Source organism: Urocampus carinirostris, chromosome 14, assembly GCF_059441175.1.
Source record: "Urocampus carinirostris isolate Australia breed hairy pipefish chromosome 14, RoL_Ucar_1.0, whole genome shotgun sequence".
NCBI lineage: Eukaryota > Metazoa > Chordata > Actinopteri > Syngnathiformes > Syngnathidae > Urocampus > Urocampus carinirostris.
Window position 1 is genome coordinate 17860528 of NC_142362.1, and position 22435 is coordinate 17882962.

Sequence of the window (22435 nt, forward strand, 5' to 3'; positions counted from 1 at the left end):
TTCCTGTGCAAAATTTGCATGTTCTCCCCCTGCTTGCATGGGTTTCCTCCGGACCCTCCGGTTTCTTCCCACATTCCAAAAACCTACATGTCAGGTTAATTGTGCAGTCTAAATTGAGTGAGTTGTCTGTCCCTGTATGTCCTGTGACTGCCTGGTGTCGAGTGTCACGCGGATCTGGGCCGCACGTGCCGTTAATGATCCTTCTGCAGGTTCACCTACAGAAACCTTGTTACGACTTTTACTTCCTCTAGATAGTCAAGTTCGACCGTCGCCGCCCCCGAAGATAGCTGCGATGGGCTCCAGCACCCCCGTGACCCTACTGAGGATAAGCGGTGCAGATAATGGATGGATGGAAGATGGATAGTTTCTAAACTTTTGGGGACATTTGCAAAGTTACAATATAGTATGGGTATTTGTACGAGTACTGCACACCTATAGTAAAAGTATATTTTGCAATGATGATTGGGTAATTGGACTATTTGAAGCAAATAGATATATAATGTCTTGAATGAAATCTCATTCTATTGTGCAAATAAAGAAGACATTGTTAGATGTAATTGATCATGCAAAAATCCTTTGTTATCTGCTGTAACAAAGGGACCACTGCGCTTGTAGAAAATGTGTTGCAAATGCAATAGTCTGGAATGCCTTTTGTGATATTATTTCTTATTTCTACAGTAGTATCGTCTTCATTGCGTTAACATATCGTTGACTAGCAGCTCTGTTGTGGTCAATACTGTACGTGTTGTGCAATTTTCCACCCTTAAAAAGAAAGAAAGCATAATAAGACAATAGCGCAGCTGTCATGGGTTTAGCAGGATTATGAATTATTTTGCTTGCGAGAAGAACGACGGCAATTTGCCCCCGATGCAATGTGTTTGGCTTATCTGAATGTAGAATCCCTGGCAGGCGGCGGCGTGTGATTAATGATCTTATTACGGCTCATAAAGGCAACATCATGGCTTTTTTTCTCACTCTCTTAACGGAAGCACTGCCTCCCGTGTGCAGCGCCTCAGCCAGGGTTATTGAGTCCGAGCCCAACGTTAACCTGAACTCTTCATTCGTAATTAGAGCAGAAAGAAAATAGTGTTGTGCTAGAATCATTGGAATCTGATACATTTATTTTCTCAAAAGTTCATACATCCTTCTGCTTTTACGTTTTGTTTAGCTGCTAGCCAGACATTGGCTGATGTTTACATGCTAGCACTACAGAGCTAAGTATTCTCTATATATGCTGTTTTAATTTGTAAACACATGCTTTGTGTGTGACATTCAATATTTACCTCCCAGAAGTGGTGATTTTAATTTACTTTTATTATTATTTCATAATATTATATCCAAAATGAATATCTTCTTTTTGTTGGCCAGTCTCAGATATGGCATTCTCTGAGTGACCGCTTTACTGTAGATGTTGACACTGGTACTGGGGTACTATACAACCAAGCTTCTAGTTGAGGATCTATAAGGCATCCATTTCTCAAATCCATCCATTTCTCCTTGGTTGTGCCTCCCACCTCTCATTTTAGTCTCGTTAGAGCATGTTTATGCTGTTTTTTGAAAGGAGTAGTACAAACAGCTGTGGGGGATCTTCAGTTTCTTGGCAATATCACACATGGAATAGCGTTCATTTCTTAGAACAGGAATAGACTGCCGAGTTTCAAAGTGCAATCACACCCACAAATGTGATGCTCCAGAAACTGGACTGGCTCAAAGGAAAGGAAGTTTTATAACTTCTCTAAGGACCTAAACTGTTTTTAGCTGCGCTGACGTAATAGCACAAGGGTTACCTACTGCAATCATCCATTAGCCTTCTAACTCCATTAGCAAACACAATATACTATTTTTTTTTTTTTTTTAATTATCTGCATTTATATAGCGCTTTTCAAGTCAATGACTTCCCAAAGCGCTTTACAATGTGCTCCACATTTCCCAATAGCGGCCTTGCAGCCATCTAAGGCTGCTAACCTGCTTATTGGGGGTATTAGGGGTTCAGTGTCTTACCCAAGGACACTTGGACATGTAACACGGGCGAGCCGGGATTCGAACTGGGATCCCTTGATCCCAAGACGAGCGCTCTACCTCCTGAGCTATTAGATGACTGGAGTGCCCCACCCAAACTTTTGAATGGTAGTGTATGTACTTTTTAAAAGCGAGATTTAGACTGTTTGGTGCAGAATCTTCAAGTAATGGATCTTTACTCAAAATATTATCATATAATAAACTTTTTCATGTTAATTGCATTTCAGTGGTTTGCTTGCTCTTTTAAACTTTTTTGCCCAGCAATATTTTTTTAATAACTTTTCAATACCTCTTTGTTTTATGACAATTTAACATTAGCTGCTGGCCTAGAAGAATATCTGAATCATGTGATGTTAATTATATTTCGTCCCTGAATACTTTGGAAATAATTCCAGATTTTATGTCAGTTTCCTTTCATTGCGTTTTGCCTGGTTGTGCTGTTTCCAAATCTGTGCTTTCATATCCAAGCATTTAACCAATCACATTTCACCCATTACTTGTTCCCAGGTCAAGAAAAGTACCCTGAGGCCTTTAGAATCAGTTCTACAGGCCCTTGAGCATAACAGGTGTGGATAAAGCTGATGGTTTAGCCAATCAGATTTTGAGTTGGCGGCATAGGGCCTTCTAGCAGGCATAAGGACGTCAACGGTTTCACAAACTATGCTTGGGTATAGGGCAATAACGGAAGTATCACGACGAAAAGGTGAAGAAAAACATAGTAGCCCTGTATAGACTGCCTTTGTCGAACAAACATTTTTCAGCCTCAAAATGAAAAAAAAACAAATATTTTGATCGTTCATTACTTTTTGATACCTGTTGGAATAGAAGGTCTCCAACCTAACTGAAAAATGGGAATTCAAACACTCACTTTAATGTGATTCACTTTTCACGTTCACGTTACTTCACCCATTTGCATTGTATTCTGCATTCTGATTGGTTTAACAGTCTCTCTGCTTCTTCTTCTACCTTTTCGTCAATAACATGTTTTAATACATACACATATAAAAAAAAGCTTGCCAAAAAGAGATGTTTGGTGTTGATGTAAATATTTCATATTTTTGAATAAATAAAAATAAAGGTTCTTTTTTGCTTCATGGAGTTTGCATATCACCTATTGGAACATAACCCCTGCAATTTACAAGGGTTCACTATATTAATATTTTGAGGTTTTTATTTTCGTAATATTAAAAAAAACATTTTAGTTTTTGAGTTGTTCCTTGCCCTCATGTAGGTTTTGGGTCAGGGGATGGTTTAATAATAGTCTGTGGTCTGTACAGCCCTTTGAGACTCATTGTGATTAAGAGCTATACAAATAAACATGACTTGACTATGATTTAAAAAAAATCACAAACGTGGCAACAAAAACTTAGTTACAGTTCAGTAAAAAGAAATTCTGCTCGCATTGTGAGTGTTATGTATTTATCAGTAATAAATCATCACCACATTGTCAATATTTAAAACGGTGTGGGGATGGATAGAAGGTTTTGGCACCACTTGGTTGTCTGAGAAAAAATATATAAATTGTCATTCATTCATCTTCATTTTTACAGTGTAAACATAAAACAAGAAAACAGGAATTTATTCCGGAAACAAATTAACAAATGCATTAAATTCATTGTTTGGGTGTAAAAAAACGATCACCATGGAAATGAAGCTTGCGTTTATCACATCTCCACATTTGCTAATAAGCAGTTGATTATTAGGCCTGTCATTAGAAATGAGAAGGCAATCAAAGCAAGGAAATCATTTAAGACTATGACAACCTTAGGGGCCGGTCACACAGACATTTGCGGCTGAATCACGGTCAGAAATTTCTGCCTTTGAGGCGGACGCTATTGGACGCATTGAGATCGCCATTCAGACGAGATACAGCGGTGCTTAACACGAGGTCGGAAATTCGCGCGCGGGTGGCAGCGCGAAAAAGATTTGCGCTGCTCAATTCTTCAGAGCGCGGGTACACAGCCTTTCACGAGCGTATGGAGGCTGAACCACGGCCAGGAACTTCTGGCCGTGAATCAGATGCTGTTGGGCGCTGTTGGACGTTTTGAGACCGCCATATAGACGAGATAGAGCAGTGCTTTATTCGCAGTCGGAAATTTTCACGTGGTTGGCCGCGCTCAAAACTTTTGAGCTGCTCAAAAGTTTGAGCATGTGTTAAACCGCGTGCCGCACACGTGGTCAACACGAGGTAATGACGCGGAAATGACGCGGAACGACGTGCTCTGGCCGCGGCCAGGGCGTGGTTACACATGGGTAGGGACGGGAAATTTCAGCGGGTAATCGTGGGTGGAGCATGGTAATAGCATGTTCTGCGCCTGTATCGCGGTGTTATTACGTGAAATTAGCGTGTTACGCGTGTGACGGTCAAACGCCTTTCTCCGCGTATAAACAGCGCGAATGCCGAGCACACGTCAGTTGTGCTCGAGACGTCAAGGGGGTGAACATGGATCCCCGTCAGCGTAGTGACCTCGTCTTAATCCATTTTTATTTCTTGACATTTCTTTTCAAGATAATAAAATAAAAATGATGCCATAGCTTGAAATCTTGATCTTCACGGGACTGTGTCTTGTGCGGTTATGATTTCTACAGCCCGGTGCCGAGATTTGCATCCCCTCGCTACTACAACCACTTTTACCTCGTTTTATCTCACTTTTAGGGAATGTAATGGCGAACATATAACCAAAACCACTTTGTCTTGCATTTGTTGGAAATGTAATACAACTTAAACCATTCCGTCTTTGTTTTTGTCGTGAACGTAATCGAACGGTAAATCCTCCCCCCCTCGCGTGAACGCGCATTCTGCTGCGCTTCCAACGAAAGCGATCGTATTCTATATAAAACGCTTATTAAAACTATAAAGCGAGCTAATTATAACAATTGGGAGATCCTAGTCTATATAACGCGTTTATTTAAACAATAAAGTGCGATCGTATTCTACAAAATGCGTTTGTTAATGCGGATGAAAAAGTAAAAAGCGATCGCAGCAGAATGTGCGTTCACGCGAGGGGGTCGGGGTGGGCGGTGGGGGTGTTGCGTAGGAGTCGGATTTGGGCACAACACCGGCTCGGGAGCTTTTATACCCGTGGTCCACACGAGAAAATGATGCAGAAATGACGCGATGAGGAAGCGGAACAGTCGCCGGCGTCTGTTTTGCGGGCATACCACCGAGCAACAGCAGGTTGGCCAATTTTGCGCATTTTCCATCCCGGGCAACCACGGGCAAAAAAAAAAACGCAAAATTTTAGCCGTGATTCAGCCGCAAACGGCTGTGTGACCGGCCCCTTAGCAAGTAGAACTTTTAAAATCAGTATTATTGATATACTGCCATCTCCTTCCCCTCTGCATCCACCCATTAACTCCACTATACCAACACAAGTCACATCACAGAACTGATAAATAAAATAAAACATTCCTTTACATGTATATCTATTTAGAACTTGATGTAGTCATTTACACAAAGATTGTATATAAATAAAAATTACCATATACTGTTTGGTTATCTGGGGTCCCCGGGGTTCGAAAGTCATTGGCTAATTACCATAGGTTACTTTTCCCCGCTAAATAGCAATTTCCCTTTGCGATCCCCACCTAATTACGGATTACAGTAATGTCGTATCCCGGGGGTCTACTGAACACCAATAATGTAATTCCCATCAACTTTGAATGAACTTTCAAAAGTTCCTGTTAAGAAAAAGATACCTTTGTTACAAAACAAGGTCAGATTAGGTGAGTCGGACAAGGTTTTCGCTAATAAACACAATTGCTCACGCAAGTCTTACATGTTATTACACCCCTATTGTGCCGCAATCACGCCTGTGGGTGATTCTCCCCTTTCAGGCAGCTCTTTACGCGCGTAACTAGGGTGCTATCTTAACAAAGCAATTCCATTCCGCTGTCTCATATTTGCCTGCTTTGTTGCACAAATCCTGTTATCGTTGTTGTATTATAGGAAGGAAACAAGCTAAGTTTAGGTGCAATGCTGCGATCCTGCATACTCAAGGAAAGGTTGTCATGGAAACAGAGTTGCATTGGCCAGAAATGAAAGCATCTGAGGATTTAGACTTTCACTGTACATCAATATTTTTTTTAACTGTAGATTGTTCCTACATTGTCCCCCGCTGCCGCAGCTCGCACCGAAAAATCGGGGATGTAAACCAGTCGGTGTAACAGCCCCTAAAATAAGCAATCCAAGTACAAGCTGTGACTCTGATGCACGCATTAGTCTGTGCCAATTCCTACAACTCTGTGAATCTTTAAAGCTACCGTATTTTCCGCACTAAAAGGCGCACTTAAAAGCCTTTGTTTTTTTCAAAAGCTGACCATGCGCCTTATAACACAGTGCGCCTTATATATGGACCAATATTAAGTCGCAAAGTCTTGCAACTAAGGCAAGCAGCCGCCGACTAAATTTCCCCCGAAGGCGAAGGAGTCCGCGGTTTATGCTGGGATTTATATAGCGGCGTTTCGTTTCCTAACCAATGTGTCAATCATCATTTGAATCAGTCACTATTAAAGTTATTCGCAGGTAAAGGGGGCGGATCCTTTTTATCATTTACAGGCTCGCATAGGCTAAAGGGGCGAAACAAAGCCTGCAATTGGCCGAAAAAGATGAATGTGAATCACACGTTGGGTTGCACTACGGCATAGAGAAAACAATTTTTACTATTCTGTATTTGTAAATATTTTACTCTCCTGGATTTACTACACTCACTGTTGTAAGAAGACCATGGTTACGTATCATTATTGAACGTGATGGCTGCAAGAGAACTTAGGTGAGCTATGCGGCTTCATATTTTCCCGGTATCTTGTTTTAGAACGATTTTGATGTTTCTGTGATGAGTCTACTTTTAAACTAAATTCAATTCAAAGTGTTTATTGTCATATGCACAGTAAAGAACCCCGTTTCCCTGCACAATAAAATTCTTACTTTGCTGTCCACACAGTTGGCAGCAAAAAATAAAATAGAAACTAAGAAATGTTTGGCATTTCTTGAATCCCAAGACTTTAACCTTCTGAATGACATTTGGAACGATTCATTTGAGTGATTGGTGACATCGTACAGACACTGTATCCGTACATGTCTGAGACTATTTGCTTCTTTGCAAGCTTTTGGAATGTTAAGGGGGTAATAAGTTTGACTAAACTAACTGACAGTTTTGTTGACATTCCCATTGTAGCGCCTTATAATCCGGTGCGCCTTATGTATGGAAAATTAAGAACCAAAAACTATTTTTTGGGGGTGCGCCCCATAACCCGGTGCGCCTTATAGTGCGGAAAATACGGTACATCTGCAACCGACAAAACGCACGTTCGAATGAGTGGGTTCAATCACATAATCGATCTCGACAACTAAAGAATATATCATGAGATTAGCAAATTGTACACTCTGGTTGTCAGGACCAGAACGGAAACAGGACCCACTCACGAAACGTTTCTCACAAGTTTTATTAGAAGAAAGGGAGAGGGTTGCGCCCACGATCCGAGGGTTGCTGGACGCGGGAAGTGGGACTTCCGTGGCGAGCGATTGCGGTGTCAGGAACGGCAAAAACGTGTCAGTAGCCGGGATAGAAGAGCAATAACGTTATAGGGGTCGGAAACAAGTCGAAAGCCAGGAGAGGAGAGTAGACGTGGTCGAGATCAAAAGCGGATCGTTATTCGGGACGGGATAACAGATGTGGTCGAGATCAAAACAGGTCGTAATTCGGGACTGGAGAGCAGACGTGGGCTGAAGATGAAAGATGAAAACAGATCGTAGCGGGAGACAAACAGGAGCAAAAAGAAAAAACAGGAAAGGCGAAGAAGGGCTTGCCGTGTAAAAATAGAGATTCGCAGACGGAAAAGGGGACTGACAGGACAGAGTTTAGATACTGACAGGGAGCCAATCCGTCAACAAGCTGCAGCTGGCGCCACACAGGCGGGGCCAATTGGGCGCCATTTTAACCATGACACTGGTTACTGAGAAAGACCAGATTTTTAAGTATTCGAAATTAAAAAATAGTTCAGAAGAGTGTGCAAATTTCTGAAATGAGAGCCGAAATGTGAGTAAAATTCCTAATTATTTAATTTTTCGCAATTCTGATGTGAACTAATCTGAAGAAAGAAATATACTTCCTACAATGTTGTTTGCGGAATACAACTAGACAAAAGAGAAAAACATTATTTTAAAGAATGCTTGATTACAAAAATCATCCTGTAAAAACGTTTAGAAAACAATTATTGATCATACCTCAGTTTTAACACCAACTTAACATTTATAGCTTTTGCAAAATAGAACAGCTAATCATTGCTTATGTATGAATAGCATTAATAACCTGCCTCCAACCTAGAACAAAAATATCCGAAGTTGTTGACTTTGATTGTTGACCAGTTTCGTGTTTGAAAACAACAATGGGATGGGTAGTGTAGACCTATTGTACATGAAGTATGTCAGCCTTTATTGTAAATTGATATTTTTATGCAAACTGCAAGTTTAAACTAATGTCAGGGACTTTAAACAAAAGAACAAAGTTCAGCCTGATGTCAAGAAACCCTGAGACCAAGGGGCAAGCAGAAAACAGACGTGGTTTGACCTATAAAAAACGAACTGAAACTGAGAATTGGCTGATAACATTAAAATGTCCAAGAGATTGCAAGCAGAAAACAGAATGTTGCGGTTTCCTGTTGACCTATACAACGCCTCAAAAAATAAAAATCTTGCTTCAAAATATCATAGTCCAACGACTGCTAAAATAGTCCAATTGAAGACTTGTATTGCGGTGGTCCTAAGAATATATTCTGCCAATAAAAACCTGTCGAGAAACAGTTCATCTCCAGCCTTTTAATTTACCAACATCCTCCTCACCTGAAATTCAACGAACACACGAAGGACAGGATCAGAATCTACGATGCTTCTTCGTCAAATGGCGAGGCAAAGACACTCGTAAACGCCATGGACACAGGGTAACGATTTACTTATGATCCCAGTCAAATTACTCTCTGCAAATATAGTCATGCAAGCTCAGATTATTCATGTTCTAGAACCTACAAGCACCAAGCAGGACTCAAAAACTTGAATAAGAAAACATGGAATGCTAAATACTCTTTTTAGAACACTCTATTCTGTGGACAGAAGGTACTGTATGTAAATTGGAATTTGTCGAATTGAAACAACCAGCAGCTGTCCTAACAACCGTATCTTTTTCTCCCACTATGTGGCCATGTTTTTTGTTTAGCTGTTTTCACACCGCTTTGCGAGGCAAATTGGTGGATCAGAAGCATAGCAGGAGAGCCCAAATTTATTCATTTATACTTTCCCGACAGAAAACACCAACACGGGATATCACAATGTCGAAATGCAACGCCACGCAGCCTTGGGTGTCCATCTTATGAGGGTATAAATCAGATATGACTCAAATATCAACCGATGTGACTTCAATATAAACGGGCAGATCGGAAATTGTCTTGTCATTGACTCAATACAAGAACACGCACAAGGTTTTCAGGCCAAACTACACTTAATCTCCAATATGCTTTGTTTGCTTTTTTTAAGGCAGCTAAATTATGCCCTAAATGTGTATTTAACCCCTTCTGGTTGCTTGACTAATGATTGGCAACATTTTGTACATAGCTTTGACCACAGATAGCTAATCCTTTAAAAATGTGGGTGGCATCACTCGGGTAAAGCTCATGAAGGTTTTTTCCGATTTTCACTCTCTCGCTTAATTGATTAAAGTAAAAAAAGACTAGTACCGTATTTTCCGCACTATAAGGCGCACCTAAAAGCCTTTATTTTTTTCAAAAGCTGACCATGCGCCTTATAATACAGTGCGCCTTATATATGGATCAATATTAAGTCGCAAGGTCTTGCAACAAAGGCAAGCAGCCGCCGACTACATTCATAGGCTAAAGGGGCAAAACAAAGCCTGCAGTTGGCCGAAAAAGATTAATGTGAATAGCAAGTTTGGTTGAACTACGGCATAGAGAAAACATGTTTTACTATTCTGTTCTTGTAAATATTTTACTCTCCTGGATTTACGACACTCACGGATATAAGAGGACCATGGTTGCACATTATTATTGAACGCAACGACTTCGGTGAGCTACTCCGGCTATATATTTTCCCAGTATCTCGTTTCAGACTGATCTCGATGTTTCTGTGATGAGTCTATTTTTAAATTAAACCCAATTCCAAGTGTTTATTGTCATATGCACAGTAAAGTTGCGAGCGAAAAATAAAATAAAAACTAAGGAATGGTTGGCATTTCTTGAATCCCAAGACTTAAACCTTCCGAATGATATTTGGAACGATGCATTTGAGTGAAATCGTACAGACACTGTTTCCGTACATGTCTGAGACACGTATTTGCTTCTTTGCAAGCTTTCGGAATGTTAAAGGGGGAAATAAGTTGGACTGAACTATCTGACTGTATTGTCGACGTTCCCATTGTAGCGCCTTATAATCCAGTGCGCCTTATGTATGGAAAATATAGGACCAAAAACGTTTTTTTTTGGGGGTGCGCCCTATAACCCGGTGCACCTTATAGTGCGGAAAATACGGTAGTTACTTTTTTTCCAGTAAGAAAAATAGAAAGACAATACCCTGAATACCCCTTGAGCTATTATCTAAAATTTGTCCAGTTAGATTTGCTCATTAGGAATGCTTCAGCATGCATTTCTCACCATTATTATTATAATCATCATCATTAAACACCTTCTTTTTTGAAGTTGTTAGCATAAGTGACAAACCGAAGGCATAATCATGGTAAATGTCTATGTATAGACGCTCGGGTAGCCCTCTTGGAATTCAACCTTAATCATAATTTTCGCCTGTGCAGTTTAATGACAAGTCTTCCCCATCGTGTTTTAATGAGGCCATCGCAGTTAAATGGATGGACGGACGGATGGCTAACTAGCTAGATGGATGGATAATACATGTTTAGATGGCTAAGTTAACTATCTTGTTCAGCCATGTCAAAAATATGCTTCACGGGCCGGATCGGTCCCATTGGAGGATTTACCGTAATCTGGCCTGCCATATAAAATAAAGAAGCGAGTCCGTAGGTCATTTCTATCGAGGAGCCAAGATTCAAGCCGACTGGCTATTCATTAAATTTTTTTTTATAGATATTTATGTATGTAATTCAAAAAAATGCCTCCTTCACCGACTGCACCGCTCTCGCAATATTACTCTCGCTGTGCCGGCTGGACTGCGCAAGAAGGGGTAGTGTGGGGCGGGACAGCCAAGAGTCGAGCCGATTGGCCAGCACCTCTTGACTTGAGACATCTGATGCTGATTGGCCAATCCATCTAGTGTCTTTCATACTGTTTTGTGATCGGACACCTGCTCTGCCTCCCCTGCATCTCACTGAGAAAAGTTTGTTTTGCTCTTTCGTCATGCTGCTGAAGCGATTCATCTACCAACCCCTTTTTTTTCTCTCTCCTTCTGTCTGTCTCTCTCTGCATCCTACTCTGTCTCTGTCTCTTTGCCCATGCCTCTCTCTCTCTTTGCCTCTGCCTCTCTCTGTCTCTTCGCCTCTGCCTCTCTGGGATTCTTTGCCTCTATCTGTTTCTTTGTCTCTTCGTCTCTGTCTCTTCGTCACTGCCTTTCTCTGTCTCTCTCCATCTCTCTGTCTCTGTCTCCGTCTCTCCCTCTCTGTCTCTCCCTTTCTCCCTTTCTCTCATTCTCAGTATGTAAGTTGGCAAGTCCACTCTAATAAAGGCTGCCAAAAATAAGGCTCCAATACTACCTTGCAATTTTTTTCTTTTCCCGGGTGGTTCCTGTCCCCGTTAACCGCGAAAACAGAGGTACCCCTGTATTAAAGCGTGATCAATGATTCGTCGTGGGGAACGAATTATTGACCCAAATGATCCTTTTTCTACCGCCTTAAAAAAAGTTTCCTAGTCGTCATCGAGAAACAGCTATCAACACGGCAACCACTTTGAGCAGCCTTTTGAGCGTTGTTCTAAATAATTGAAAATAAAATGTTTGGAGCTGGAGGTGAACTCCAGGTGATCCGGAGCACACAGCATCAAACGCACACACGCAAGCAGACATATTGGCAGCCGAGCCGACTTCAGCACGCTCTGTGACACTTCTCATTACAGTCAGTCTGTCTTCAGGCCCATATTTCCCCCACAATGACAAAGGCACACACACAAGCGCATGTCCAAGGTGCAAATAAGAGCAGGCGCACGCCGCCTCGGGCGCTAATGAAAGTGTATTAACTTACTATGAACACATTCCATTAGGTATTGAAAGGCTAATTTCCATTTTAAAAAGTCTGCCGCCACTGATATCGTCGTCGTCCGCCTATTGCTTCGGAGGATTTCCCTCACACTTTGGCCGGCTGTGTCGAAAGCACACTAAATTAAAATGAACCATGCCACTATTCATCATGGAAAATGGATTTGAGAAATTATAAAGGGATTTTACAACGCGGATTTTTAAAAATATTAATCTTGAACTATTATAAGAGATTGAGCGTACAAACACTTTTTTTTTTCCTTAGCATTTTTCTACCAAATTGTATGAGTCTAGGAAACCGGGAAAATAAACAAGCATTGTGTATGTTTCTCATGAAAATGTTAAATGTTAAAATGATCCAAATCCTCAGATCAGGCATGACAAATGTATGGTTCAAGCTGTTGGAGGATTTAATCCAGCCAGCCATAAATTTCCGAGTATGTCAAAAAAGGAGTGAGTCTCTAAGTCATTTTATCAAAAGTTAGGATTTTCTTAAATCCTTAACGTTGACGAAACGCTGAGAAGCAAATATGTGTCTTCACGATGTCAGCAGTCATTGAAATATGTCATGACACGTACTATATCATTGGAAAGCTTCAACTCTTGGGATTTAAAATATAAATTTCAAAATGTACTCATCAAAGAAACATCACAATCAGTCTGAAACAAGTTACGCAAAAAATAAAAAGCCGGTAAAGCGTGCTCTGATAGTCATTTGTTGGCACGATCTCCGCAAACATAGTTTCGTTACATTCACGACAGTCCAGTAAACCAAACCGTGTGAAATATTTACCCCATAACTCTCAATGATGCCGACACATTAAAAAAAAATCAGCCTAAAAGCATTTCTGCATCGTTTGACAATCCTTGTTGTAATTCGTTTGTTTCCCCCCATAATTCCCTTTCAAAAGTAAACAAACTTGTAAGATGATTTCCAATATGGCAATCAACCACTGAGCCTTTTGATTGACACTACTCTAGACCATTTTCTTTATGGTCCTTAGCCTGTGATAGTCTTAGGGCCTGTATTGAAAAAAAAAAACGAAAATACATACTTAAGCTTTAAAAGTCTTCAGCCAATAGTGACCAATTCAAATTAAGATTGACAAATTGGTTAGCCAATAAAATCCCAAAAATCACAATATGGCGATGACATAAAATCCCAACTGTCAAATGGCGAGGGAATACTGTACAAGGTTTTCTTTGAAAATGCTTACCTTTTAATGTTGTGTTTTTGAGGTTTGAAAAGTGTTTAAAATTTGGGTAAAGTGCTTAAAATTGCTGCCATGTTTCTCTGCAGTCTGACCCGATAGACCACGCATTAAAGGAAGAACAATAATCAAGTATGCTTTAAATGACGCCAACATGCCTGCGCTGGTGGCTTCACTTTAGCATTGCATTTCTTCTTCCCTCGTGACAAACGGCAGCTGGCATTCATTTGTACGGTGTTGTCATGTGAAGCGCCATCACCTGCTACGCTTTGCGCTGAAGATGACAGATGAAGAAACCAAGACTCCAGGTACGGGAGAAACTGCAAAATTGGCTTTAAGAGTGCTTAAAAAGTGCTTGAATCCAGCCATGGAGGAGGTGTATAAAAACTGAGTTTAGTTTTACAAGTATACTCCTACTCAATTATAAACTTTGTCACATAAACGGGGGAACTTTTACTCATAATTCTAGGACTCTTAACAGGATGAAGGTTTGTGTCTGTAATGTGTACTCCGAGAGATGTGTTATAAGATTGAATGTACGATGCCATTTATCACCCATCGGTGTTAAAATACCTGGGTTGTAAATGACTTTGCTCGAAACGAAAATCAATCATCCTCAATGTCCAAACGCTAACTGCTACTATTACCAGCGATATATGCCGCAGACACCAAAATCAATAAAATGCAATCAAGGGTTCAATAAGGAGCCCATTTGGCTGTCAGCTGGTAAACGACCAAGGGGATCAATAAAGTTCATATTTCACGTTCACAAATAGCTGCCCCGGCATTTGGGCCAAAGCAAACAAAAACTCCTACTCACCCGTGGTCTCCACGATGCCCTCCAGGATCACTACGATTTCAAACTGCTCCGTTTGCATGGACCTCTGCGAGAGCTCGTAGAAGGGACTTTTGGTGTCGATCACGTGGCAGATGGTGAGCGGAGACACCAGGAAGAGTTGGTCCGCCCCCGTGCTGAAGCCGACGTCCAGCTCCAACTGGTCCAGGGGAAGGAACTCACCTTCGGGGGTCTGCCGTGACTGAAGGAGGCCGACACAAGGGAAAGTTTGCTCAGGTAAGTGGAAGGCACATATGGACGAGTGATGAGGAGGCAAAATTACTTTAGATGAGGAGGGGTGGGGCTTTTGCACGAAATTATATGATTAGCACTGTCATCCCGCAGGGAAATTCACTTTTCCAGCAGCATCCCTTCGCTGAGAACAATACAATAATAAAGCAAAAGGAATACAATATACAAATACCCAGTGTGACGTGCTAATACCCACTGTAGCGTGTTGTATATTTAAATAGTGCTACATAAAATACACACTGCAATAAAAGTACGGTAATATGCAATGTAGGGGGTGTGGTTTAATGTGGGCCTTTACTCCGCCGGGTGGAGTTAAAGAGCCTCATGGCATGAGGAAGAAAAGATCTCTTTAGTCTGTCCGTGGTACAAGACAGTGACAGCAGTCTGTCGCTGAAGCTGCTCTTCTGTCTGGATATAATGCTGTGTTATATCTCTCATAAGCATTTCTAACCAAAACAAATTTTAATTCCTAGGACAAAACAACGGAATTGTATACAAATGGTGGCATGGCAGCTGGATGGTTAGCATGCCTTCCCACAGTATGGAGGTCCAAGTTTCAATTCCAGCTACTGGCCTCCCCATGTGAAAATTGCATGCGTGGGTTTCTTCCGGGAACTCAGGTTTCCTCCCACGTCCCGAAAACATGCAAGTCAGGTTATTTGGCCGGTCCAAACTGTCCCTAGGTGTGACTGAGCGACTGAGTTGTCTGTCTCTGTGTGCCCTGCGGCTGGCTGGCAACCGATTCAGGGTGTCCCCTGCCCACTTCCCAAATATAGCTGGGATGGGCTCCAGCACCCCCTGACACTACTGAGGATAAGCGGCGCAGATAATGGATGGATGAATACAATTGGAGATGAAGCACATAAGTCTTTAACCAAAAATGGGTCAGGAACCTATTTGAACTAAAGAGCCATAATGGAAAAATATTTAGATTTTTATTGACCATATATTTTAGGACAAAATAAGCAAAACTGCCAAACCTGCTCTCCATACAAAAGCAAGTTTTTCTGTGCATTTTATTTCTGTGTGACGTTAGGTGCTATAATTTGTATGAAATTATAATAATGCCAGTTATTATAATAATGCCAGTGCCTGTGTCCCATGTCAACAAATATACTACTTTAAACTTCTCCCCTTCCCACTGTAACTTAAGATCACTTTTTGAATAATAGTCTTAAAACAAGGTGCAAGCAGATTTCTTTTGTAGATATGTCACAAAAAAACTGCAAACAAAAGGTTTATCGATGTATTTCTCTTCAGCCCAGTAGGCGCGCGAGAGAGGGTAGTGTCCTGTTTTGCATAGCTCCAACCACCCCTACCTCTCAGCCAATCAAATTATTCTGTGTGCTTGGCTAGCGCTTGTGGGTGATTACAGTTTGTTATGTGGGTTTTTATGCAAACGTGTCTCTTAAGTGAACATACATTATTTAATAAACTTCAATACAAACGATTGTGTAGTGATGTGACACCTTGACTGTAAATTGTCGGTAAAACTGTACCCTTTATATATTGGACAGAACAACACCCCTGATGAGAGAAGCTTCAGGTAGGTATGCACCAATCCTGACACTGAGCGTATTAGAATTGGAACACTTTTCTGGAATTTGCAAAAGTTTAATATTATCGAGCCATATGCACTCCTGAAAAGCCATGTGTTCCAAACCCATGCCCTTAAATGTGCATTATAAAGCATTTGTATCTGTTGGTATGAAAAGCAAAATGACCAATGGCATAAATGTTGCTTATTTTAACTGTAGATGTTTTCATCTTAAGATGTTACTTGTTTTTAGAGTAGAACAAGAAAATGTATACTTATATAATGCACATTTTTTAACCCAAACAATAACTCAAAGACATCTGAAAAAGCATTCAATTGTATGTCATCATCACACAATTTTTACTCATGGTACCAGAGACGAATGCTAGAGAATGGAGACAGAAAGTCATCCTGACAGATATAAAGGCAAAAAAGCCCGACAAGAAAAAACACTCTTTGATGTATCTGATGATGGATCAGACTTTAAAGAACATTAAATAAATATATTGTAAATTTTATGTTGGTCTTGTGTTCGTAGTTTTAATCATAGCTGTGCATTATTCAAAAACATTTCTCGCCTAAAATGCTTAGTTTGAGAAACAGTTAGACAAGTTTTATATAGATTTTTAATCAAAAATTAGGGGTGCGTGTTGTACATGAGTGCACATTATACATAAATAAAGATGGTAATTAAAATAATCGAAATCTAGCAGGTGTTAGTTTTTCTCATTTGAAGAATATTTTTAATCTCGGTAGAATTTTTGTTTTTTCAATGAGCAAAATAATACTTAGAATAAGCCAAAATATTCAGATAAATCAATAGATATAATTTATGTTTGCAGTGTGCATTAGATTAGGTAAGGCTGAGCTAAATTACTGTTTTCTTCTTTTAAATGTATCCATAAATAAATAAAATTGCACCATAATCTGGTGGTTAACAGTGGAATTGCAGATGATAAAAGTGAGTTAGATCCATAATATCCACAATAAAAATAAATAAAATACATTTAAACCGCCAAATAGCAGAATGTGATTCACATAAGTAATCAATAACCTAATGTTTTTTAGATAAACATAATTAAAACAAGTGCAATTTGGACAACCCCTGCCAAATGTTATCCTTAATCACACAGGGCAATATTTTTAATAGCCATGAAAAGTTTGACAAATTGTCATGTTTACTGATGTGATGCACCTGTGCCCACTCCTTTGGCGCCAACTGCCTCTGATTGGCTCCCTGTCACTATTTAAACCCACGTCTATCTGTCACCGGTTGTCAGTCCGTCTGCGAACCTCAGTTTAGTCTAGGCAAGCTTTTTTGACCATGACTCACTCCTGTTTTTGCTCCCGTCCGTTCCCCGGCTTCAACCCGTTTTTTGATCTTGACCACGTCTCCTTTCCTCTCCTGGCTTTCGACTCGTTGCTGATTCCGACCACGTTTTTTGCTGTCCTGTCCCGGCTACTGCCCCGTTTTTTTCCGTTCCCGACACCATCGCTTGCCACGGAAGTTCCACTTCCGCGTTCAGAGCGACCTGCGTCCCACGAACAGCGATCACCAGATCGTGGGTGCAACCCTTTCCTTTCTTCCAATAAAACTGAGAGAAACGTTACGCAAGTGGGTCCTGTCTCCGTTCTGGTCCTGACACAAATTTGGCTTTTGTTTTCTTACAACTGGTTGTGGTGCCTAACAGCTCAGAGGTTGGGGGTCTTTTCTGACCTTCATGTATAGTTTACTTGCTCTTGTTTTGCCTGAATGGGATTTCTTAGTAAATGGATTCAAAAACTTGAACTCTGATATTTTACTATTCCCTGTAAATCATAATAAAGTCAAAAGAAACACAGTAACTCAAATTTGTTAAATTAGGTAAATTAAGTTGCACAAGAGGGCAGCACAGCAGCTAAGTGGTTAGCACAGTTCTGAGGTCATGGGTATATATCCAGCTACCAGCCTTCCTGTGCGGAGTTTGCATGTTCTCCCCGTGCCTGTGTGGGTTTGCAGTGCCCAAAAATAGCAGGATGGGCTCCAGCACCCCCACTACCCTACTGAGGATAAGAAGTCCAGATGATGGATGGAAGTTGCACTGGAGTATTGTGTCTTGGTTTGATTTAACCATCGTAGATACTGTGGACCTCATGCAAGTATTGGAAGAAAGTAACACTGTAAGAACTTCTCCGCAATTAAAGACATCCATTGGATGATATGGAATATTAGTACTAACCACACTGCAGCCCTGATTAAGGTAACCAATGATCTTCTACTGGCAATGTACTCCAGCGCTTCATCACGTTTGCTGCTGCTGGACCTTAGTGCTGCTTTTGACACTGTGGACCATAATATCTTACTAGAACGGTTGGAAAATTTGATTGGTCTCTCAGGAACCGTCCTCTTATGGTTCAGATCTTACCTCTCAGATAGGAGGCACTGTGTTAAATATGCCGAAATAACATCTGAGCCCTTTGGTGTTACCTGTGGTGTTCCGCAGGGTTCAGTACTTTGCCCCCTTCTTTTCAGCATTTACATGCTTCCATTAGGTGATATTATTCACAAGTATAATATCATTTTCCATTGTTACGCAGATGACACTCAACTATATCTTTTGTTGGAGGAATCTGCCACACTAAATTGTGGAAATTTGGAGGCTTGCCTCACTGAGATAAAAGAGTGGATGTCACACTTCTTGCGCCTTAACTCTGAAAAGACCGAAATGTTAGTTATTGGTCCATCTAAATGCCGTGACTTGTTCTCAAAAACTGCTGTGAACATTGACAAACAGTGACTCAGTTGGGCTATACAAACAAACATGACTTGACTACTTGTGTTACGAAAGTTTGATACAAAGTCAAAAGACTCACTTTAAGAAGCTTGCAGCGAATCTGCGCCGAGACCATGTGGCTATTGCGCAGGTTGCCTACGCGGAACATGAGCGTGAGCTTGCCGTCACGCATGGAGATGGCGGCGTGCTCGCTGAACATGAGTGTCTCGGCCCTCTTCTTGGGCTGGGACATCTTAATGAACATGCAACCGATGAGGAAGGCGTCCACGATGGAGCCCAGGATGGACTGGAACAGGAAGAGGATGATGCCCTCGGGGCACTTGTCCGTGATGTAGCGGTAGCCGTAGCCGATAGTGGCCTCGGTTTCGATGAAGAAGAGGAAGGCCGAGGGGAAGTTGTAGACGTTGGCCACGCACGGCGTGTACTTGTCGTTGTGCGCCTTGTTCAGGTCGCCTCGGATGTAGGCGATGAACCACCACATGGACGCCATGAAGAGCCAGGCCACCGTGTAGGTGAGGATGAAGATGAAGAGGTTCCAGCGCCATTTCAGATCCACCAGGGTGGTGAACAGGTCCGAGAGGTATCTGCTGGTCTCGCCACCCAAGTTGCCGTGCTGGACGTTGCAGCGGCCGTTCTTGTCCACAAAACGCTGCCGCTTGCGCTTTTTCTCCGCCGGCGCCTGGTTGCCGAAGCCAGAGCCGCTGGATGAGGTGGTCACTACCTGGTAATCGTCCCCGAATTTCTTTCGGAGTGCAGACATACTATGGAAGAAAACAAGAGGCAGTGAGAAAATAAGCACAGCCAGAGGACGGAACAAATCCGAGTCCGCCGGTGCAAGTTGCTGCCGCCTCCTCCTCCTCCACCACCACCACCTCCTCCTCTTCTACCTCCTCCAGCGTTCGTGCGCAAAAGAAGAAAAGAAAGGGTGTAGAAGTGCAATGCCTCGCTTGCCTTCTGCTCACACCGTCCTCTTTCTCCACGCACGGCTCCCGCTGCGCCCCAAAGCCATGAAATAATCACCAAGGCTCGCGCGCTTCCACGAGACGACCGAAGGGAGCCATACGAGATAGAAAAGGGACAGAAGAAAACAAAACAAATTACACGCAAAGAGCTGAGGTGCACACTTTTTGTGGTGTCCTCATCACAGGATGGAACTTGCTCAAACGCAGCAGTCTCGCGTCCAAATCCACGCGCTCTCGCGCAGACGGATGATCACTTTATAAAGAGGTGGCGGTTTTCCAAGTGCGGCGTTTAGCTCCCTGCCCTCTTTCCGTAAACGTGCATCCAAATGCCTCAGTCGCTCCGAGTTCTTTTCTCCTGTTTACTGGTGAGAGTGGGGAGCACTCTCATGATGTCCTCCTCCTGTGCAGCTTCTCTCCATCTGACTTCTTCCACCGTGAGCCCGCTCCTGCGCACTAATGCGCGCTGCCAGTGATGCGTTCACGGGATTGTGGCGGTGGCGCAAAGACAAGCCATCGGGTGGGTGGGAACCATGCGAAGCAAGTCTGTGTCGTGACTTGTGAAAAGTAAAAAAAATACATTATAATTGATTAGAGGATCATCTAGGTTTCTGTTTAGCATGGAGGAAAAATATTTTGCTGACCAGGAGATTCTGTAGTTCAAAGGTGACAATATCAGGCTCATTAGATTGATTACCGGTACATTTTTTTAATGATTATTCGGACATTTGTTTTTTTTCTGCTTGCTTAAAACGAGCTACTATCATCAAAAACCTGCAAAGAAAATTGCTTAGGATGCCAGGGTTGGATTATTTTCTTATCATTACTCTTTATTTGTCATTATTTCGACTATTATTGAGTACTTGTGCGCTGATAACATCATTTTTACTAGTGGCCATTCATGTTGAGGGTTTTTGATTTCCAAACTCTTCCGGGTTGATATGTTGTTTGCAATCCAGGATATTTTAATTAAAAAGGTTCGGGAGGACCTCTATACATCAGTTTGGATGTTTACATCTTCATGGTTAGTATAGTTGTCACGGTTGCCATGGAGCCCAATTGGCCCCGCCCGTGTGGTGCCAGCTGCGGCTCGTTGACAGATTGGCTTTCCTTCTAGTTAGGCCAGTGCTCTCACTCACATTTTGTCAGTCCGTCAACAAACCTCTGCCCCGCAAGACGTGGGTTTTGACTTGGTCCTGTTTCCTGTTGGTATTTCCTGTCCAGTATCGTTCCCGTCTATACAGTCCTGTTTTATATCGATCTCCAGTTTCGTTCCCAGCTGTTTTGTTCTGTTTAATTTCCATCTCCAGTGTCTGGTATCGTTTCCATCCATCTCGCCAGCCTCTGGCTTCCTGTCATTCCACACCAGACTGCTGCCTTACATTTTCTGCCAAACAATCTCCAAATCACTGGCGTTTGGGTTATCATGCATGACTGCCCCATTTCCCGTAAAATAAAGACTGTGTGAGAAACGTCACGCATCTGGGTCCTCCTCCTGTTCTGGTTCTTGACAGGTCAGATTGTTACATCTTCAGGGTTAATATAGTACTCTCCTTTTCTCCCTGCAAGCTCGAAATTAATTGATGTCTTATCTCCTTATTTTGAGTGTCTATTCAACTATTAAACTATGAATTCACTTAAGATTGTTGGGTGAATCATCTAGGAATGGGATTGCAATTTGAAATGCAATACAAACCTTCAAGTATGATTCTTCCAATTGAAATACAAAAAGGCACAAAAAGCCTATAACATCTAAAACCAAGGGACCAACATTTTAAAAATGGACAGAATTGGTAGTTTGGAGCGAATTTTTACGACACTTGGATTCTATATATTTTTTTAACATATGCCCTTTTTAACTAACAAAAAAAACATTCACCCTTATATTCATGTTCATGGACACACCCAATTCAATTATATTTTAGATGAGTAAAATATCTAGGACATTTTCTAAGCTCCTGTTTTTTTCTTATTATTAGCATCTTGAGTGGTGGTGTCACAGTTGCCATGGCGCCCAATTGGCCCCGCCCGTGTGGCGCCAGCTGCGGCTTGTTGACAGATCGGTATCGATTTCGTCGGCCTCTGGCTTCCCATCATTCCACGCCAGACTGTTGCCTAACGTGTATGACTCCCCATTTCCTGTAAAATAAAAGGCTTGTGTGGGAAACGTCACGAATTTGGGTCCTTATCCTGTTACGGTTTTTGACAGATGGAGCTGTCCCGAGGAGTTGGAGGTCTTCATGGAAATATATGACAATACGACATAAACAAATTATTTCACATGCCCAAAAACTTACAAAATTTAAACTTGGCATATGTAGACTTACCTCTCTAAGATACCTATCTGCTATTGGTTGGCATCATACAAAATAATGGTCTGAAATTCGTTTGAATATGCCGATATGCTCTTGGCTGACCTACCTCCCACACTGCATTTGTCTTTTTGTTCAGTTCAGAATCTCGTGTGCTTTGTAAAGACTTTGCAATTCACCATTACAATAATTTTTTTTTTTTTACTGTATTTAGTAGCTATGTCGGAAAAACTTGATGACTGAAGACAAAGCTTGTGTTTATCAAGAAAGGCGTACGCATCGTTACCTTTGCTAAAGAATACGGCCGTAACTAA

The 22435-nt window shown here is 41.6% G+C and overlaps 1 protein-coding gene across 1 annotated transcript in view; it reads right to left on the bottom strand.

Annotated features, from left to right (window-relative positions):
- Nucleotides 1–20300, bottom strand: part of kcnj3a (potassium inwardly rectifying channel subfamily J member 3a) — a 70328-nt gene extending 50028 nt beyond the window's left edge. The window contains exons 1-3 of the mRNA XM_088352303.1: nucleotides 19802–20300; nucleotides 18930–19611; nucleotides 14273–14489 (exon numbers count right to left, since the gene is read on the bottom strand). Of these exons, the coding sequence (XP_088208429.1) occupies nucleotides 14273–14489; nucleotides 18930–19610 (898 nt within the window). The 5' untranslated portion in view covers nucleotide 19611; nucleotides 19802–20300. The remainder of the gene's footprint in view (nucleotides 1–14272; nucleotides 14490–18929; nucleotides 19612–19801) is intronic.
- Between the last annotated feature and the right edge of the window lie 2135 nt (nucleotides 20301–22435).